Below are 18,355 nucleotides of genomic sequence, written 5' to 3'. Positions count from 1 at the left end.
ACAACACAGCAACAAATATTTGCTACATGTATGACACTTGTTCCTTTCAAACATTTCTTTATCTTAATTTAGTGTTTTATATATATATATATATATAGTTATGAGATTTCTAATGAATGTAAATGGCAGAAGTTAGATATGGAAGTTAGAGTAGTTTCCTTTCATACGAACTACAATAGGTCATTATTAAATTCTGTTTTCCTTAATCTTGTACAATGACATCAGTTCTTAATTTTTCCATTTTACGTAAGTAACGAATATAACTACCCCTTTGTCATTCTATTATGAAATTCAGATTTACATTAGAATATGATTCTTCTATTGGCTTAGGAAAATGGTATATTACAATTAGACTCTTGAATGTGAAATGCAATAACTGGATTAGTTAGTTATTTTATCTCTTTCATATGAACTAGTTGTTATAACCATCAATTGTCATTTTGTTATGAATGTTGGACTATAATATAGTTTAGATTTGGGTATGGGAAAATAGCTTGTTACAAAATTCAATTATGATGTCTAGCAGTAGATGTGAGTGGCTGATAGTATCTTACAGAAATGGGCATGTCTGTTCCAATGTGTTTAATTATGGATTATTAGGGTTAGTGGCACTTATTACCTTGTTGTAGAACCCGACTAAGTGTAATAATAAATCTTGTTGGTAACCCATGTTTGATTTAATATTTTATTTAATTAGAGTGTAAGAGAATTTAGGAGCATTTATATTTTCAGTATCGAGTGTGTTTCTTATAGCAAAAAGTTTTATTAGTTTTCTGATTCTCAAAACATAAATTATATGTATCATGAGTATCCTGACTTGACATCATGCAAGAGTCTATGATTGCTAAACCAGGTTATCCCAGATGGCTTCAATGACTCTGTCAAAGATTGAACTTGGAGATTTGGTTGATATGGCTGCATTCTATTTAGCAAGTTCTATGATATGAATGCTGGTCTGCATTTATAATTCAATTTTGTTAAAAGAGATCATTGTGTATTAATTCATATTTGTGTGTGTGTGTGTGCTGAGATTGGAGATAAATATTTTATGATTATATCTTGAGTATTGATTAGTGTATACTATTAGCATTTATCTCTGTATTTCTCTTTATGATAGGTTGATTTTATGAGTTGTTATTAATCTCTCTTGTTTGCTGGAAACAATGAGATGATGTGAGATTCTATGCAAAAGCCATGCAGAATGTAGAAATGGACATGAGAATGGTGCTTGCAATCATGGGACTGAATTGATGATACACATCTTCATTAAAAGAGGAAGATCATATTCAGGAAATGATATTCAAAGGGAGATTATTCAGTTTCGGAGGGAGGTTAAATGACGAGATGTATAATTCTTTGCCAGCTTATGTGGTCATGTAACTGCCAAAGCTCCTTGTTTGGTCAACTTGGAATCAGCTCTCTTATCGTGGTAATCAAAAATAGTCAATGCCACTCCTGCTGAGAGGGAATCTCTATTGAAAAATAATTTCAGTCATTCTTATATATGTTGCTAATGAGTCCTTCTCTGTGATAGAAGCTCGAGGTGAAATCCCTTGTTCCACCCTCTACGAGTAGGTATGGTGGATCCACAATCTACAAGTATGCATGGTGAAAATGCATTCTTCTCTGGGAGGAGTCTGAGGTGAAAGTCTTTGTTCCACCCTGTACGAATAGGCATGGTGGATGCACCCTCTATGAGTAGGCATAGTGGAAGTCATGTGTGTGACTCCATGATTTTAATCTTATGTTTTTATGGTTCAGCCTTTAGAAGTAGCTATGGTGAATAGAGTTATGATGTTTTTCTGAGAAAATCTTTGATGAGAATTTGTTATTGACATTTCTTGTCCCAGATATGTGTGTCTGCCATATTAAAGATCTCTCTCTTGCTAAGAGGGAGTATTGAAGATTATAGCTGCGATAGAGATCATTATCTCTGATATTGCTACATGTTGAAATTTAGATAATACCTCCATGTTACGTCAACATCTGGAGAAGATATTTATGGTTATATTTCCATCATATTCTTTCTTATAATCAAGTACGCACAATGTGGCATTAAATGTGTGCTAGGTGTCTCACTCTAAATATTTGTCATTTTATTATATGAAAAGGCATGCGTCATGCATTTCGATATACGATTAGACTTGTATTTGGTAAGTAAAGAGACCTTCGGTTGAGATATGAAGATTCTTACAATTCAATATTTATATATGATTGCTTTGTGTGATAATATATGGTATTCAAATGAGAGCATTGTACTTCAACATTTATTATATTAATAAAAGACATATTTTTCTAGTGTGATTGGGTTTTTCCTTCAAGTTGAAGGGTTTTCCTAGGATAAGTTGGGTCTGTATGTGCCTATTTTTTATTCTACTTTTGTTTATTGTTGTTTATCATTTCTTCTGGGCATAACATTAACATGTAGCTGATTGCAATCAATTAGAAGCAGATTTGAGTAGATTTCAAGTGCTTAACGAAGAGAAATCACATTCCTAGGTAGAACTTTTTATTTTGTTTTTATGTATTTTTTAATATTCCATTTAGTTTTTGTTGTATCTAGTTGAATACAAAATCATTTTTACATTGTTTGAAATTATTTTGAATCGTTAGAACAAGATTTAACACTAATTTTGACAAGCTTTGTTAGATCTTTCATTGTTATTTTAAAGAATATCTAGTTATTTTTTTTTTTTAAACTCAAACTATAGTAATATTTTCAAATTATCTTTAAGTTAGAATGATGTCTAATTATATTGAAATTAACTTAGATAGTTTGCTTAACTGTTTAACTAAAATATTAATTGTCTTCACTTTCTACGTGTAGGTTACTAGTTGACCATTTGTTCAGCATGACAGATTTAGAGAATGATTGGCCACTAGAACCATGTGAATCTAGATTTATAGGCACCCATCCTAAAGGTGATAGAGATAAGACAAGGAGTTAAGCCTATGAAGGACTGGAGTATGGGGCAGTGATTTGCATAAAATATGATGAACTAATTCATAGAGACATAAACCACCTCAAATACCACCTTGCAAACATTGACAAGCATTATACTAAAAACTGTGATGAAACTACAGAAGAGAGAACAGATTTGTTAATGCCATACTTGCAGCTGGAGAAGAGAAAAAATTGCGAAGGGAGAGGGCAAGATTAGCTATAGTGCAATCATAGCTAAATCTCAAGGTGCTTCAACTAACATTGAAGGACAGTAGCACTCCAGAGCATAGCGGGCTCTCGTTGTGGCCTATGTATTAGTGAAATGAGCACCCCTCTTTTACCACTTCCGCTTCCTCTAATAGAGTGTTTGTTGCTTCATAACCATTAGGGACATAGTCTATAGAGAGTTATTTTGTGCCCAAGAACACACCTAGAGCACAATCATCATTAGAGGCCACTGAATGGAATAAGGAAGCACATGAGAAAATAAACATTGCATGTGTTGATTTATGGTACTTCAACAACATCCCATTGAATGTGGTAGAGAGTTATTGGCTCAATTTGGTGACCACAATGACTATTTTTGGAAAAGGGTACAAGACCCCTTCCCACAAGGATTTTGGTGGGGGGTTGGTAAATAGTCCATTTGATTTCATTTATAAATTTTAGTTATTTTTCTTACTTATTACATCAAATTTGTGTACCAATACCTAATTTCACTTTGTTCTTATAGGTTGCTCATAATGCAGTTGATAAGCCAAAAGAAGTGGAGCAAAAAAAGGAGTGAAAAATTTTGGTTGCACATTCTTTTTGATGGGTGGACAAATGGTAAAAACTGCATCATAATTAATTATTCGGTTGTTTGTCTCCAATAAGGTGAAAAATGTAGAAACATTGGCATTAATGTTGGACAACATTGTCATGGAGGTGGAAATATAGAATGTGGTACAAAATATCACAGATAATGCAATAGCATAAGTGGCAGCAGGTAGAATCCTCCAAGAAAGGCACCCCTCTTTTTTGGACACCTTGTATAGCACACGTCCTTGACCTTCTTTTGGAGGATATAGGAAAACTTGATTGGGTGACTCCAATTGTGGAAGATACGAGCGGATCACCCCTAGGTTCTACATTTGATGATAGAGCCCCTCATGGAAAAAGATGTGGTGAGATCCAATGTTACAAGACTTGCAACAATATTCTTGACATTGCAAAGCATTATCGGTGCATTGGCTTCTTTGAAACAAATGTTTGTAAGTCAATCATGACTAGACTCACGTTATTCAAAGGTTGAAGGACAGGCTATTGCAACCATAGTCTTCAAAAACCATTTTGCACAAAGGGTTACAAAGATTGTGATGGTTCCTTCAAAAGTTGAATTTTTTGTTATTCTTGATTCAAGTCTCCCATTATTAATATGTAACTTTCTAAATTCATTAATTACTCTTATTGTAATTTGTAATTTTCAATTGTAGGTGTCCAAAGAGTATAAAATATCACAAGGGGATAGACTCAAATTTGATCCCCATTTAGGAGATTATTATAGGAGGTGGAACAATTAGCTCCACCAACTCATTCATGTAGCAAGAGACTACCTTAACCCTTATTTCAAGTTTGATGATTCTTATTCAGATCCTAATGGAGAGGCCATGGACAGTTTTACTATATACATTCAGAGGATGATACTTGATGTTGTGAAGAGGGACCCTGTTGTGGCCAAACAACAAAGTTATGTGGAAGCAATGGGTAATTTATTCTCTTTAGAGATGGCAAAGAGAGAAAGAGGCACTCCAACCCCAAGTAAAACATTTCCCATTTGGATTTTGAGTTTGTCAAAGTATGTAAATTCGGTGAGACAATATTGTGATTAGTAATATGAGATTATACATGTGTGTGTGTGTATGATCTACGAACTGATATATATATATATATATATATATAATCCAAATTGAATTGTATTCTACATATGATGATCACTATATCAAGACCGATGTTCATATATGTATTTCAGTTATGATCGAGATATATTCTGATCCTTATTTGTTTAGACCTATATTGATCTACATAATTATCAGGCTGTGATTGAATCGATACCATTATGGTCATCGATATATTATTGGACTTTTGTTATGTCTAAACTAATCACCAAGCAAGTATGATAGTCAAACACCGGATGGATATGAGAGTGACTGGGATTGTCTCCATCTGGAGACATGCCCATTCACTCCCACACCCTTCCTTACACATATATATGTTTGATCTGCCCAATTTTGCTAAGCACGGAAATCTATTAATGCAAAGCATATCTGAAGGAACATAAGCATCACAATTTCAAGAATATCTCTATTATGTTACTGTAGAGTAAATACATAGGAACCTGCAAATAAAATCGTTAATTAGTCAGCATTATACTGAAATTGCAAACATATTCTGAAATCTGATATAAACTTAGTATAACTTTACATGGTATCAAAGCAGGTTAAGGAAAGATCTTATTAAGGGATCAGATTTCCACCTTGTGTTGCAGTCTCTTTTATTCTTCCAAAATGACAAACATGTTAATTCGAACACCATCTTACAAGTGCTAACAACTTCGAATAATGATGCTACTAAAAGAGAACAGATTAGAATCTTTCGTAAAAGAAGAAAAGGAAGAACCAAAAGATGATCCAGAGAAAACTCTATGGATTGAGAATAATGAGAAAGCCATGAAAATAATAGTAAATTTTGTTCGAGATCATATAGTACCTATTGTGGCAAAACATGTAACAACATATCGCATGTTTAAAGCCCTTGAAAACGCAGTTATAGTAAATAACATTGGCAGAAAACTTGCTCTTAAAAGACAAATGAATAATATAGCATGAATAAAGGAGAATCAGTAAATGCCTTCTTCATGAAAATCACTGAATTGAGAGATCAATTATCTTCGGTCAATTACGAGATTCACAATCAAGAGTTATCCCTAATAGCATTAGGCGGACTACCAAATTCTTGGGAGTCATTTGTATAGGGTATAAGTGCAAGGTCTAAACTTCCAAAATTAGATCGATTAAGATTTGATTATCTTCAAGAAGAGTTGAGACTAATGACTAAAGGAAAACAAAAGACTACAGATGAAGACATTCATGTTCTTAACACCAACTCTCATAAGAAGGGTAAGAAGAAGAACTTCAAAAGGAAAAGAAACTTTCATGGAAAAGGATCTTCAAAACAGAAGAAAGACTTACCTAAAATTCAATGTTTCAGATGTGATCAATATGGACATTATGCATTAAATTGTCCTCATCGATCAAAACTTCAAGCATCATTTGCCAAAACTAATAAATCAATTGAAGATCAAGATCCTGAGAAGTATGCCTTCTACTCAACCTTGTGTAGTCAAATATCAACCAAGTCCAACACTTGGATAGTTGACAATGGATCTTCAAGACACATCACTGGATATCAAGATAATCTATAAAGCATGCAAATAAAAATAGATGAAGTTACAATTGGGGATGATTCTGCATATTTTGTAAAAGGAATTGGGACCTTCACCATCAAATTAAAATCAGGAAAATCTATTCATCTTTTTGGAGTTCTATATGTAACAGGTATTAAAAAGAATTTAATATCCATATCAGCACTTGAAGATGATGGTTATAGAGTTACATTCATGGAAGGTAAAGTACTAGCATGGGCAAAGAATTCAACTATAAACAAGGCTCAAACTATAGGAGTAAGACAAGGACTGTTATATGAACTTTGTACTAAGGCAAATCATGCACTTATTCATGAGACCTCAAATTCAAATGAAATCTAGCATCGAAGATTAGGTCATATCAACTTTCGTGCCCTAACATCTATGGGGAAGTTGGTAACTGGAATGCCCAAATTAAGTCAAATTCAAAATGAATCTTGTAAAGGTTGTGCCTTGGGAAAAAACACAAAAAAATCATTTAATTATAGTTTGAGCAAAACTAAAGATGTGTTAGAACTAATACACTCTGACCTATGTGGACCCATGTCAACACCATCCTTAGGAAGTTTTTTGTACTATGTGATATTTGTAAATGATTTTTCAAGAAAGACATGGATATACTTCTTTAAGTGCAAAGAATTTGAAGAGATTCTTACAAAGTTTAAGGAAGACATGATATACTTCCTTAAGTGCAAAGAATCTGAAGAGATCCTTACAAAATTTAAAGAATTCAAAACTATCACTAAAAACTCTTCAAGAAAGAAAATTGAAGTTCTAAGAATAGATAATGGGAAAGAATACACTTCACAAATATTTAAAGAATTCTGCAAATTTTTTGGGATTAAGAGGGAGCTTACAATTCCCTACAATGCACAACATAATAGAGTTGCTGAAAGAAAAAAATAGAACTATTGCAGAAGCTGCTAAGGCTATGATATGTGATCAAAACTTGAGCATGTCATTTTGGGTTGACGCATCTAATACAGCAGTCTATATTCAAAACAAATGTCCTCACTCACATCTGGACAACAAAACTCCTGAAGAAGCCTTTTCAGGTATGAAACCTAACATTAGCCATTTGAGGATAGTTGGATGTCCTGTATATGTTCATGTACCTAAGGAGAAAAGGATAAAATTAGAACCTACTGGAAGGAAAGGAATCCTTATTGGTTTTAGTGAAATAGTAAAGGGTTACAGAATCTACATACCTAGACAAAAACAAATAGAACTAAGCAGAGATGTCATCTTTGAAGAACACATCACTTTCGAAAGAGCCAAAATGCCAGATGAGTTAGATACGGATGATTCACCCTGTTCCCTAGAAGAGGTTCCTACTTCTGAGATTAAGAGGAAGTACCCTGAAGAGAATTCAAACGAAAATGAGATCCTTCTAGAGACTCAAGAAGAGAGTCGTAACAATAATTCTAAGAGGCCACTTTGGGCAAGAAAAATAACAAAGGAGATGAATTTGCAGCACCCACAAGGACATTGAGAGAAAGCAAAAGACCTTGCAAATTAACATACAATGCCTTCATGTGTGAGATTCCAGACTCTGAACCTTCTAATGCTTCTGAAGCTCTCAAGCATCAAGTTTGGAACAATGCAATGATAGAAGAATATCAGACAATACTAAATAATAATGTTTGGGACATAATTCCTAGACATAAAGAAAAATCTGATGTTTCATCCAAATGGCTCTTCAAAGTTAAGTACGTTGCTGATGGTAGCATTGAAAAACATAAAGCCCATTTTGTAGCTAGAGGATTCTCTCACAAGGAAGGGATAGACTTTGAAGAAATTTTGCACCAGTTGCTAGGTATACCTCAGTCAAAGTTGTAATAGCCATTGTAGCTACCAAAGGTTGGAAAATTCATCAAATGGATGTGAAAATTGCTTTTCTAAATGGAACTATTGAGGAAGAAGTATACTTGTAGCAACCTAAAGGGTTTGTGACTCATGATGTTGCTTCTTATGTGTGTAAATTAAAAAAGGCTCTATATGGACTCAAACAAGCACCACGAGCCTGATATGAAAGGATTGACAAATATCTACGAAGTCTTGGATTCTTCAAGAATGATGTTGATCCAAATCTTTATTTTAAAGTAACTAAAGGTGATATGTTGATTCTAATTCTTTATGTTGATGACCTTCTGATTACGAGAAGACCACCTCATCAATCAGTGTAAGAAAGAATTGACTTCTGAATTTGACATTAAGGAGTTAAGGATTCTTCATTACTTTCTTGGATTGGAAGTTCGTCAGAAGTCAAGAAACACCTTTCTAAATCAAAAGAAGTATAAAGTCAATATTCTAAAATGATTTGGAATGTGGAACTATCGACCTATGTCAACACCTACGAAAACCAATTTACACAAACTAAAGGAAGCAACTGCTAAATCCAGACTTATCGATCCCGCTTTATACAAACATAATTGGGTCTCTGATGTACCTTATCAATACTCAACCGGATATCTGCTATACTGTGAATGCATTGAGTAAGCGTATGTGTGAACCTCGAGAAGTACATCTTGTTGCTTTGAAGCATATATTAAGATATCTTCAAGGCACTATTGGGTATGAACTTAAAGTTGAGAATACCTGCTTGGAGTTGCATGGATATATTGATTCTGATTGGGTCGGAAGTGTAAAAGACCAAAAAAGCACATCAGAATGTTGTTTCAGTTTAGGATCAACTATGATCTCATGGATTTGCAAGAAGCAATATTCAGTCACTCAAAGTTCAACCAAGGTAGAATACATTGCAACAACAATGGATGCAAGAGAAGCAATGTGACTTCGAAAATTGCTTGTGAGTTTATTCTGTGAGCCTTTGAAACCTACCATTATTCACCATGATAACCAAAGTTGCATTAAGTTATCCGTGAATCCGGTATTTCATGATAGATCAAAGCATATAGAAATCCCTTACCACTACGTAAGAGACATGGTGGAAAGAATACCTATCCAATTGGAATATATTTTTACAAGTGATCAAATAGCTAACATTCTCACCAAGCCTCCTCCAAAGGTGAAAGTTGATTATTTTAGAAAGAAACTTGGTATGGTTGAAATGTGAGTGTATAAGATTGAGCCTCAAAAATTGTAAATTTTGTATTAATATAAATAAAGATGTTTAAAGTGTAAACTCTTTTGTCATATGTGTGACTCTGTGACTTATGGGCCTATCCTATGTACATTATTAAAAGGTGACGATCTTTTACAATGAAAAGTTGACTCTAACATTATATGGTGACGACTTTATAATGATTAGACTACTATCATGATGAATATCATGTGACTTGATATTCATGGACAAGTCATGATAGTTAAAAGGACATATTGATAGATATCATGTGACGTGATATCAGTAGAAGATCATTATGTTCACTTATCATGGTGGATATTATGAAATGTAATATCTATGGATATACCATGATCTCTTATGGTTGACATCATGAGACTTGTTGTCTGTGCACACACCATAACTGAAAAGAATATCATAAGACTTGATGTTCTTAAGCATATCACAAGTTAGGTGATATCACTTTTCAAAATAAGCAGAACTTATATATATATATACTTTGTCTTCCCTAACTAACAGGGAGTGTTAAATTATGTAGCTTCGGTTAGACAATATCTGTGATCAACGATATGAGAGTACACATGGATATATACATATATGATCTACGTACTAATACACACACACACACACACACACACACATATAATCCAAATTGAATCGTATTCTACATATGATGATCACTACATCAAGACCAATGTTTGTATATGTATTTCAATTATGATCAAGATATATTTTGATTCTTATTTGTTTAGACCTATATCGATTTGCATAATTATCAGGCTGACTAAATTGACACCATTACGGTCATCGATATATGATTAGACTTTTGCTATGTCTAAACTAATCACCGAGTGGGTATGATAGTCAAACATCGGACCGGTGTGAGAGTGAATGGTCAAGTCTCTATTCAGAGACATACCCGTTCACTCCCACACCCTTCCTTAAACATATATATGTTTGATCTGCCCGATATTGCTAAGCATGGAAATCTATTAATGCAAAGCATATCTGAAGGAACATAAGCATCACAATTTCAAGAATATCTCGATTATGTTACGGTAGAGTAATTACATAGATTCTGAAGTAAATCAGATCCATTGTCAAAAAGTTTGAACCTACAAATAAAATCATTCATCAATCAGCATTATACTGAAATTGCAAACATATTCTAAAATCTGATATAAACTTAGTATGACTTTACAGAGGTCAAAAGTAATTGAGATATTGATAAATCATGTTTTTTCTTTTCTCTTTGATTTATAACTTCTCAATATTCTATTTTATAGATGCTTGCTAACAAAGTTGAGGTGGAAATACCCCCCATATCAAAAAAATTGTCCTCAAAATCTTATGCCAGACTTGTAGCTCATCCAATTGTGAGCCCAATTGGAGCTTATTTGAGACCATCTACATGAAGAAGAGAAACAAGTTAGCCCAAAAATGCCTCAATGTATTTATAATTGTGCAATATAATCTTTGGTTGCGCATAAGAAAGGCACATTAAGCAGCAACTAGTCCAATTGATTTGGACAATATAGATCCTTACAGTGATTTGACATCATTGGACCACCCTCAATTGTTTACGAAAGATGACATCATTGATTTGAAGAGGCAAGCTATGTACGAGGAAGGGGGTGGATTTGGTTTCACTTTGGATGACATTGAGGAGGATAAGGAGGATGAGGAGTTATTGCCAGTGCCAAGAGGAGCTACATCCAAGATGGAGGACGAGTCACGCAAATCATCTGAGATACCAAGCAAGGAGGCACAATCACGCCTATTAAAGGTTTCTAGGGCTAGACCCTCTAGCTCTGCTTCTACCTATCCTATAGTTTTTAGTAGAGTTGGGAAGAGGAAAATGTAATTGTAAATTGTAATGATGTATTTACTTTTAGTTTTAAAAAAATATTTACGATTTGGCTTCCCGACTTCTAGCTGTCTACATTCCTCGTGAGAATATGATTTTGTACCCACTCTGGGTTTAAATATATCTAGAATCAACTTGTTTCTTTTCTGTTCTCATTAATTGACTCATTGGATGCATCTTTTGATTGAATTTTGGCAAAAAAAAAGCATTTCTAATTAGATTTAAGCAGTTTTTTCAGATTCCAAGTTTTTTGCTGAGATTTTTTCCAAAAATTGGCCAATTTTTTTCTAGTCTTGGCGAGGTTTTGGGAGTTTTCCAACTATGGTCCCAACAACCTAAGTCACAGTATTCGATGAATCTCAAGCATGAGAATCGGATATTGCTGAGTATCAATATTTCCTAAATTATTTGAATAAAATCGCCTATTGTACGACCAGAAAATATGGTGATTTTTCTTTATAGCCATAAACAATTAGAAAATGCTATTCTCTGCATGTGGCAACTAAGTTAAGGGTTTTTGAATATTTTTCCTCTATAAAATATTGTTGTTCAGCCCTTAAATGCACAGATTTCTGAAAATGGAGGTTTCAAGTAAAGGTTTCAAACTTCAATGGTGGTTTTTGCAGCTTCCTGCTTTGCGCTTCGTGCGCCATTAGAGATCTATGCGTGCAATTTGGATTGCGTATGACTTGGATTGCACACAGGAACTCATAGCCAACTCCTCTTGCAGATTGTCGTGCCCTTCTACTTCCTGCATCGTCATCTCCCGCGTCTGTCTGCCTTTGTTAACTTTATTAATTTGTAAAGTATTCAGTTTATTTAGTTCTAATTTTTAATTGTAAAGTTTTAAGTTTATTAGGTTTAGGTGTTTAGTTCTAATTTTTAATGTCTATATTATATTCATCTATTTAAAATGAAGTCTTTCTTTTATTAAATTTACTAAGTATAAATGAAGTATTTTGAAAATATTGATATATTATTTTTTAGTTGTGAGGTAATAATGTAAATATTATAATTTTATTTATTAATATTAAATGCAATCTTAATTTTTATTAAATTTATTAAGTATATGTATACAAAAAATATTTTGAAAGTATAATATATTACTTTAAGACTTATGAGCAATAGTTCATTATGCTTAAATATATATTTAAATTTTAAATCAATCGATTAAGTTTATTGTTAATGTGGAATGAAACTTTTCTTTTAAAGTATAAATGAAATATTTTAAAATATTGATATATTATTAATTTCTTAATGTTAAGAGTAATCGTTGATTGGATATTAAATTTTCAAAAACTATTTCACTAGATATTTTAAAATTGAACTCTATTAAAATACATTTTCAAATAAATACGTTCAATAATGTACTTTTAGAAAAAACTAGTTTTAAATTGAGATTTTAGTAATAATTGATCTTTAAAAAATGAAATCCTCATTATAAATATCTAATAATATTTTCTCTAAATTTTATAAATTCTTATTATAAGTTGATAAATAAGAAAAAATTATAATATATTATATAATATATAATTCAAATAATATGATTATAAAAATTCTATTTGTAATCTTCAACATGCCTAAGTTAATTTTAATAATATTATATAATATGACATTATTTTATTTTAAAATTTAAATTAACATAATTGATGTTTTAGATACTAAATATCATTTTGTTCAATTATGCAGATTGTATTATGGCTCCCAACAAATCAACTTCGGAGGCATGGAACATGTGACTCGTAATGGTGCTAACAAAGCTCAGTGTAACTTGTGTCCAAAAGTTATTACTAGAAGTTCAACAACTTTCATGGATCACTTGATTGGTATTACAGTGGGTAAAGGTGGAGATGTTACTGCACGTCTAGGTGTAACCCAAGAGCTTAGAGCTATTTCAGAAAAAAAGCATTCATCTTCTATTGGTGAAAAGATAAAGAAGGCGCAAAAGAAACAAAGAATTGAAGATGATGTCTTTAGATTCACATCTACTATACCTTCATCTTCATGTCTACCTCAAGTTGTAAAGGCATCAAAAGAGAGTGGAACATTGAACAGCTTTCAGAAACCATCTCAGAAACAAGTGGATGATTTACTAGCTGATTTATTCTACACAAGTGCAATTCCATTCAATGTAGCTAGAAATCCGCTTTTTCATGTTACATTTCAAAAGGCTGCAGAGTTTGGCAAAGGGTACATACCTCCCTCTTCTGAGGCTTTGAGAAAAACTCTCTTGGAGAGGTCAAAAGATAGAATGACTCGGAAATTTGATGTGGTCAAAGCCACTTGGAAGGCAACGGGTTGCACTGTATTGAGTGATGGATGGTCAGACATGTGTCAAAGGCCATTAATCAATGTTTTAGTGGCTTGTCCTGAAGGGGTTGTCTTCTTGAAGGTTATTGACACTGAATCAAAAAAAAACTTCTGAATATATATTTCAAATATTAGAGGAAGCCATTCTTGAAGTAGAAGTTGTAAATGTAGTTCAAGTGGTTACTAATAGTGCAGCAAATTGTATGGAAGTTGGGAAGCTGATTGTAGAGAAATACCCGCAAATTTATTGGAGTCCATGTGCAGCTCATTGTTTAGATTTGTTGCTTCATGACTTGGCAAAATTTCCTTGGATACATGAAGCAATTCATAGAGGAAGAGTAGTTGCAAATTTCATACGAAATCATCATCCACATTGAGTCTTTACAGACAACATGCATCGAGGGAGTTGTTGAGGCCTTGTGATACAAGATTTGTTTCATTTTATCACTTTGAAAAGAGTGGTTGAAGAGAAAGCAACTTTGAGATCTATAATTTGTTCCAATGAGTGGGAAAATTCTACACTCTCGAAATGTGCTAAGGGGAAGATCATAGAGCAAATTGTTTTAAATAGCAGCTTTTGAAAAAGTGGGGCAAAGGTCTTAAATAAATGCAAGCAAATTGCTGATGTGCTCTGTATGGTTGATGGTGACACTCCTTGCCTTGGAAAGCTTTATGAAAGCATGGATCATTGCAAGGAGGCTATTCAAAAAGCACTCAATAATGTGGAAGCAAAGTACATAGAGATATGGGAGACTGTTGATTCCAGATGGATAATGATGCACACTCCTTTACATGCAGCAGCTTGCTATTTGGAACCTAAACTATTTCACATTGATTGAAGCGATGATTTAGAAATTATGGCAAGGTTTTATGTAGCCATTAGTAGGTTTGAACCAGATCCATCAATTGCATCTCTAATTAGAGAACAATATTGGAAATATAGGAAAGCAAAAGGGATGTTTGGAATAGGAGCAGCCAAATATAATATGACACGAGATGAGGTACCTGGTTATAGATGGTGGATGAGCTATGGGACAGAAACTCCTAAACTTCAGTAATTTGTCATTCAAATATTGAGTCAAGGAGCAAGTTCATCAGCTTGTGAGAGAAATTGGAGTCACTTTGACCACATCCATTCCAAAAAAAGGAACAAGTTGTTGTCTAAAAAGTTGGGAGATCTTGTCTATGTTCGTAGCAATTGAAAATTGCTCATGAACAAATCAAAAAATGAGTCATCTTCACAAAAACGAGCTTTAGAAGACATAGCAGTACCAAACGCAAATGAGCCCAACTTTTTTGATGGGGAATTGAATAGTGCTACCGATGATGATGCTACACCATCTAAGCCAAGTGCTCTTGATGACTTAGAGCTTTTTTGAAGTTACAAAGTCTTGACTTTTGATTGTAACTTTGCGAATAAAACACATCTTTGCTATTGTGCTTTCACATGTTTCTTATGTTTTATACTTTATAAATGTGTCATCAAGCTTATTAAGTTGTCACAACTATCTAGCAATTTTAACTATTTTGATAATTTATGGGATATATTGCATATATTTAAAAATAATTAAAATTATATAAGGCAAATTTAATTTGAATTTTTTTCCAAATTTTTACTCTTGTCGAACTTCATTCAAATTTTATACTTGCTGAATTCGAATTCAAATTTGAACCTTGTGACTTAGCCAACAACTGACACAGAGTTTCTTAACATCTTTTGTTGTCAAACCATGCTAGCACTCTCACTGAATACCAAGGAAATTCCTATTAAAGAAAATAAGTTATAACCATTCTACTAGATTTGGCCTTGTCCTCATCAATAATTTCCCTACACACTCAGAATGATTCATCAAGGTGTTTACAAGAGAATCCGAGAAATCATTAATCTAAACATACATTAGTCTAACTCAACATTAATTCGAATTGGTATTTATCCAGAGCCTACGGGGAAATATGTTAAGTCCCAAGGAATAGAACAAAATACATTTGTTGAACTTGAACCCAAAGGAAGTCAAATGCCAATTCCAAAAAGATTGCCCAAAGAATGTTCTTAAATTGAAAGAGGGGCATTTGATTTTTAGCCTTTGACTGTCACCATAATTTCAAAAACTGAAATTTTTGAAATTATGATACTTGTGAAGATTTTTTCAAAAATAGCAGTATCCATAGAATCTTAAACAAAATAGCACTTCAATTATTGAGCATGGATCCTGATTTGTGGAACAAATACTTTACACAACCACATACAGCTGGTTCAAATCTCTAGAGTATGGGTTAGATTGCTTTCCTGAGTATGAGAAACTTTTTATATTGGCCTTTAAGTTATGAAAAAGAAAAATATTTTCATATAGAATGCATTATAATGTCTATAATGTCACAAAAAGCTATAGGATTGCCACCCATATGTAATATTTGACTAAACGTAATAAAATCGGGCTTCACTATAATATTTCAGTCCCTAAATGTTGGAACCTTTCAAAAGCTGAACATACTTTAACCATTTTACTAAGATTCTATGCTTAAAAGTGAAGTCAAGTGTAGACAATCAGAAATCTATTTTCATCAAGAAAGAAATTGTCATTCTCCAAGTTTGAAAGAGGAGAATAATACTGTTTTATAAGTGGCAAAAAGGTAAAGAGGTATTTTTTGTTTAGGTCACTGTCAAGCAAGACCCAATTTGATGCATGAGGGCCACATTATGCAAGCATTCCACAAGGGGTTATTTTCCATTTACCTTATATGTTGTTCAAATGAGGTATACAAGCCTACCCCACTCCAAGTTTGAAACTGAGACCTCTAATTTAGAGTACACAGGCCTTCACCATTAGGCCAACAAATCTTGCCAGCAAAAATAAGAACAAAAAGAGACTCAAAATCACATGATGATTAAAATAACTCTTCTAAGGTCACACCTCCGGTGTCTAGTTTCTTGGGGAGGCATTGTATTTCTGAAAAAGATTATTGTAGTCAATGAACTATGCTTAAGGTCCTCTGTATTGACAACAACCCAAGTATAGCACGAAGTTTTGCAAATGCATTTGATATCCCTCTTGAGCAATATCCAGAAACACATGTTTTATAACAAACAAGTAGTATTGATCTCTAGTACGAAATGATAACTTGCCATCAACAAAAGTACATGTAGACACGCAAACAGTTTTGCAATACAATTCTGAAAAATACTAAGCATTTAAATAACCTTTGAAAAAGAGAAATAACTTACTTGAATTGTATTAGAATTTGTGAGATCCCTTTTGTTCAGAACAATTATATGCCTTTTTTGGGATAATATACTTTGCAAATCAGCATTTGCAGATGAGAGCGGAATCTATCTCATGAGTAAAAAGAATATGTAAGTCAGAATCTAGGGGAATATCTGAATTTGAAACTCAAAAAAAAATTTAGTCTGCTATCTGAAATGAAATCAGTCAAATTCTGGAACTCAAAATTGCTTATAAAATTCAGTATATAAATTTCTGTGATGCCAAGGAACACAGATCTGAAAATTTGAAAAAAAAAAAAGCAACGTAACTCTAATCTGCTTGTAATCAATAAGCTGAACTACCCAAGCTCAAAAGTGAGCAACTCTCAGTTTGAGAAGATCTTAGATAGCCAATTGTATATACTGTGTGAATAGAAAATACTATCCAGAAAAATGACTTGATCATGAAATCAGCCCAAATTCATAGATGGCGGGAATGCTTTATTCTATTCTTGATTTATTCCCCATTTGAACCTGCTTTATCCTCCCACTAGTCATATTTTCTAGTTCTACTTGCTATATTATCCCATTGCAACTTGTTACATTTTCTAGCTCTAGCTGCACTAGCCTTATAGTTTATTCTGTCTTTTTCATATTCACTAGCTGTACATTATTTTTATCTCTCAGTTATCTCTTTCACGGCTCTCCTCTAATTGAGATTTTTGGGGTTTGAGGTTTTTCTGGAATGACTACAGGTGACTGTGACCCGCCACAGCATCCACAACATCAGCCTCTGACCTATCAGTGATTATGTGATCAGGTTACGAAGCTTGAAGCTGATAATACCACAATCAGAGAACAGGTTGCTGCACTTACAATTGAAATCTCAGAGGTCAAAATGTCTACAACACTGAACACCACGAGTTTCAAATGATTTTCCGACACCTTTATCTCTGAAACAGCAGGCTTAAAATCCAATGTTCAATCTGTTATTGAACAACTTTAAGGGTTAGATAAAATCAAGGATCAACAAACTGAAATGGCTACAATACATTCCTCTCTGATTGCTGAAACTGAATAGAAGGTGAGATCTTGGGCCTCTCTCTGCACCAGCACCGATACTACTACACCTCGGCTGAGTTTGGATAAGATAATGCAGGGAAAGATTGATGATGAGCGCGTTCATCGTGCACGTGAGCTCAACTTGCGCGTTCGAGGCCTCTCACCCACTGCAGATCCTATGGTTGCTGGACATTCTTTCCTCTCTGATCAACTCGGTATATCTAATATCACTTTAGACAAGTGTTGGTTTGGTAACAATGATACTCTCTTCATCAGATTTCTCTCCCTTGCTGACAGGCTCCAGGTACTTAGACCGAAGAGAAAACCGTTATCTCTCCCCTCTAAAATTTATTTTGATGAAGATCTCACTAAGGCATAGGTTACAGAGCTGAAACATGCACAGGGAATTGTGGCAGAGGCTAGGC

At 33.6% G+C, this 18,355-nt stretch overlaps 1 protein-coding gene across 3 annotated transcripts in view; it reads right to left on the bottom strand.

Moving 5' to 3' along the window:
* Window positions 1-18,355, bottom strand: part of LOC149542284 (P-loop containing nucleoside triphosphate hydrolases superfamily protein) — a 243,515-nt gene that overhangs the window by 155,169 nt on the left and 69,991 nt on the right. For 2 of the 3 annotated variants that reach the window (XM_089797271.1, XM_089797273.1), the window contains exon 2: window positions 16,890-16,994. The exons of the other annotated variant lie outside the window; for it this stretch is intronic. In XM_089797271.1, the coding sequence (XP_089653397.1) occupies window positions 16,890-16,994 (105 nt within the window). The remainder of the gene's footprint in view (window positions 1-16,889; window positions 16,995-18,355) is intronic. 3 annotated transcript variants of the gene reach the window in all.

Source organism: Cupressus sempervirens, chromosome 8, assembly GCF_028749045.1.
Source record: "Cupressus sempervirens isolate cs-2001-9-10 chromosome 8, ASM2874904v1, whole genome shotgun sequence".
NCBI classification, from domain to species: domain Eukaryota; kingdom Viridiplantae; phylum Streptophyta; class Pinopsida; order Cupressales; family Cupressaceae; genus Cupressus; species Cupressus sempervirens.
The sequence above is the reverse complement of the archived record's forward strand: the minus strand, read 5'-3'. Positions and strand labels throughout refer to the sequence as shown.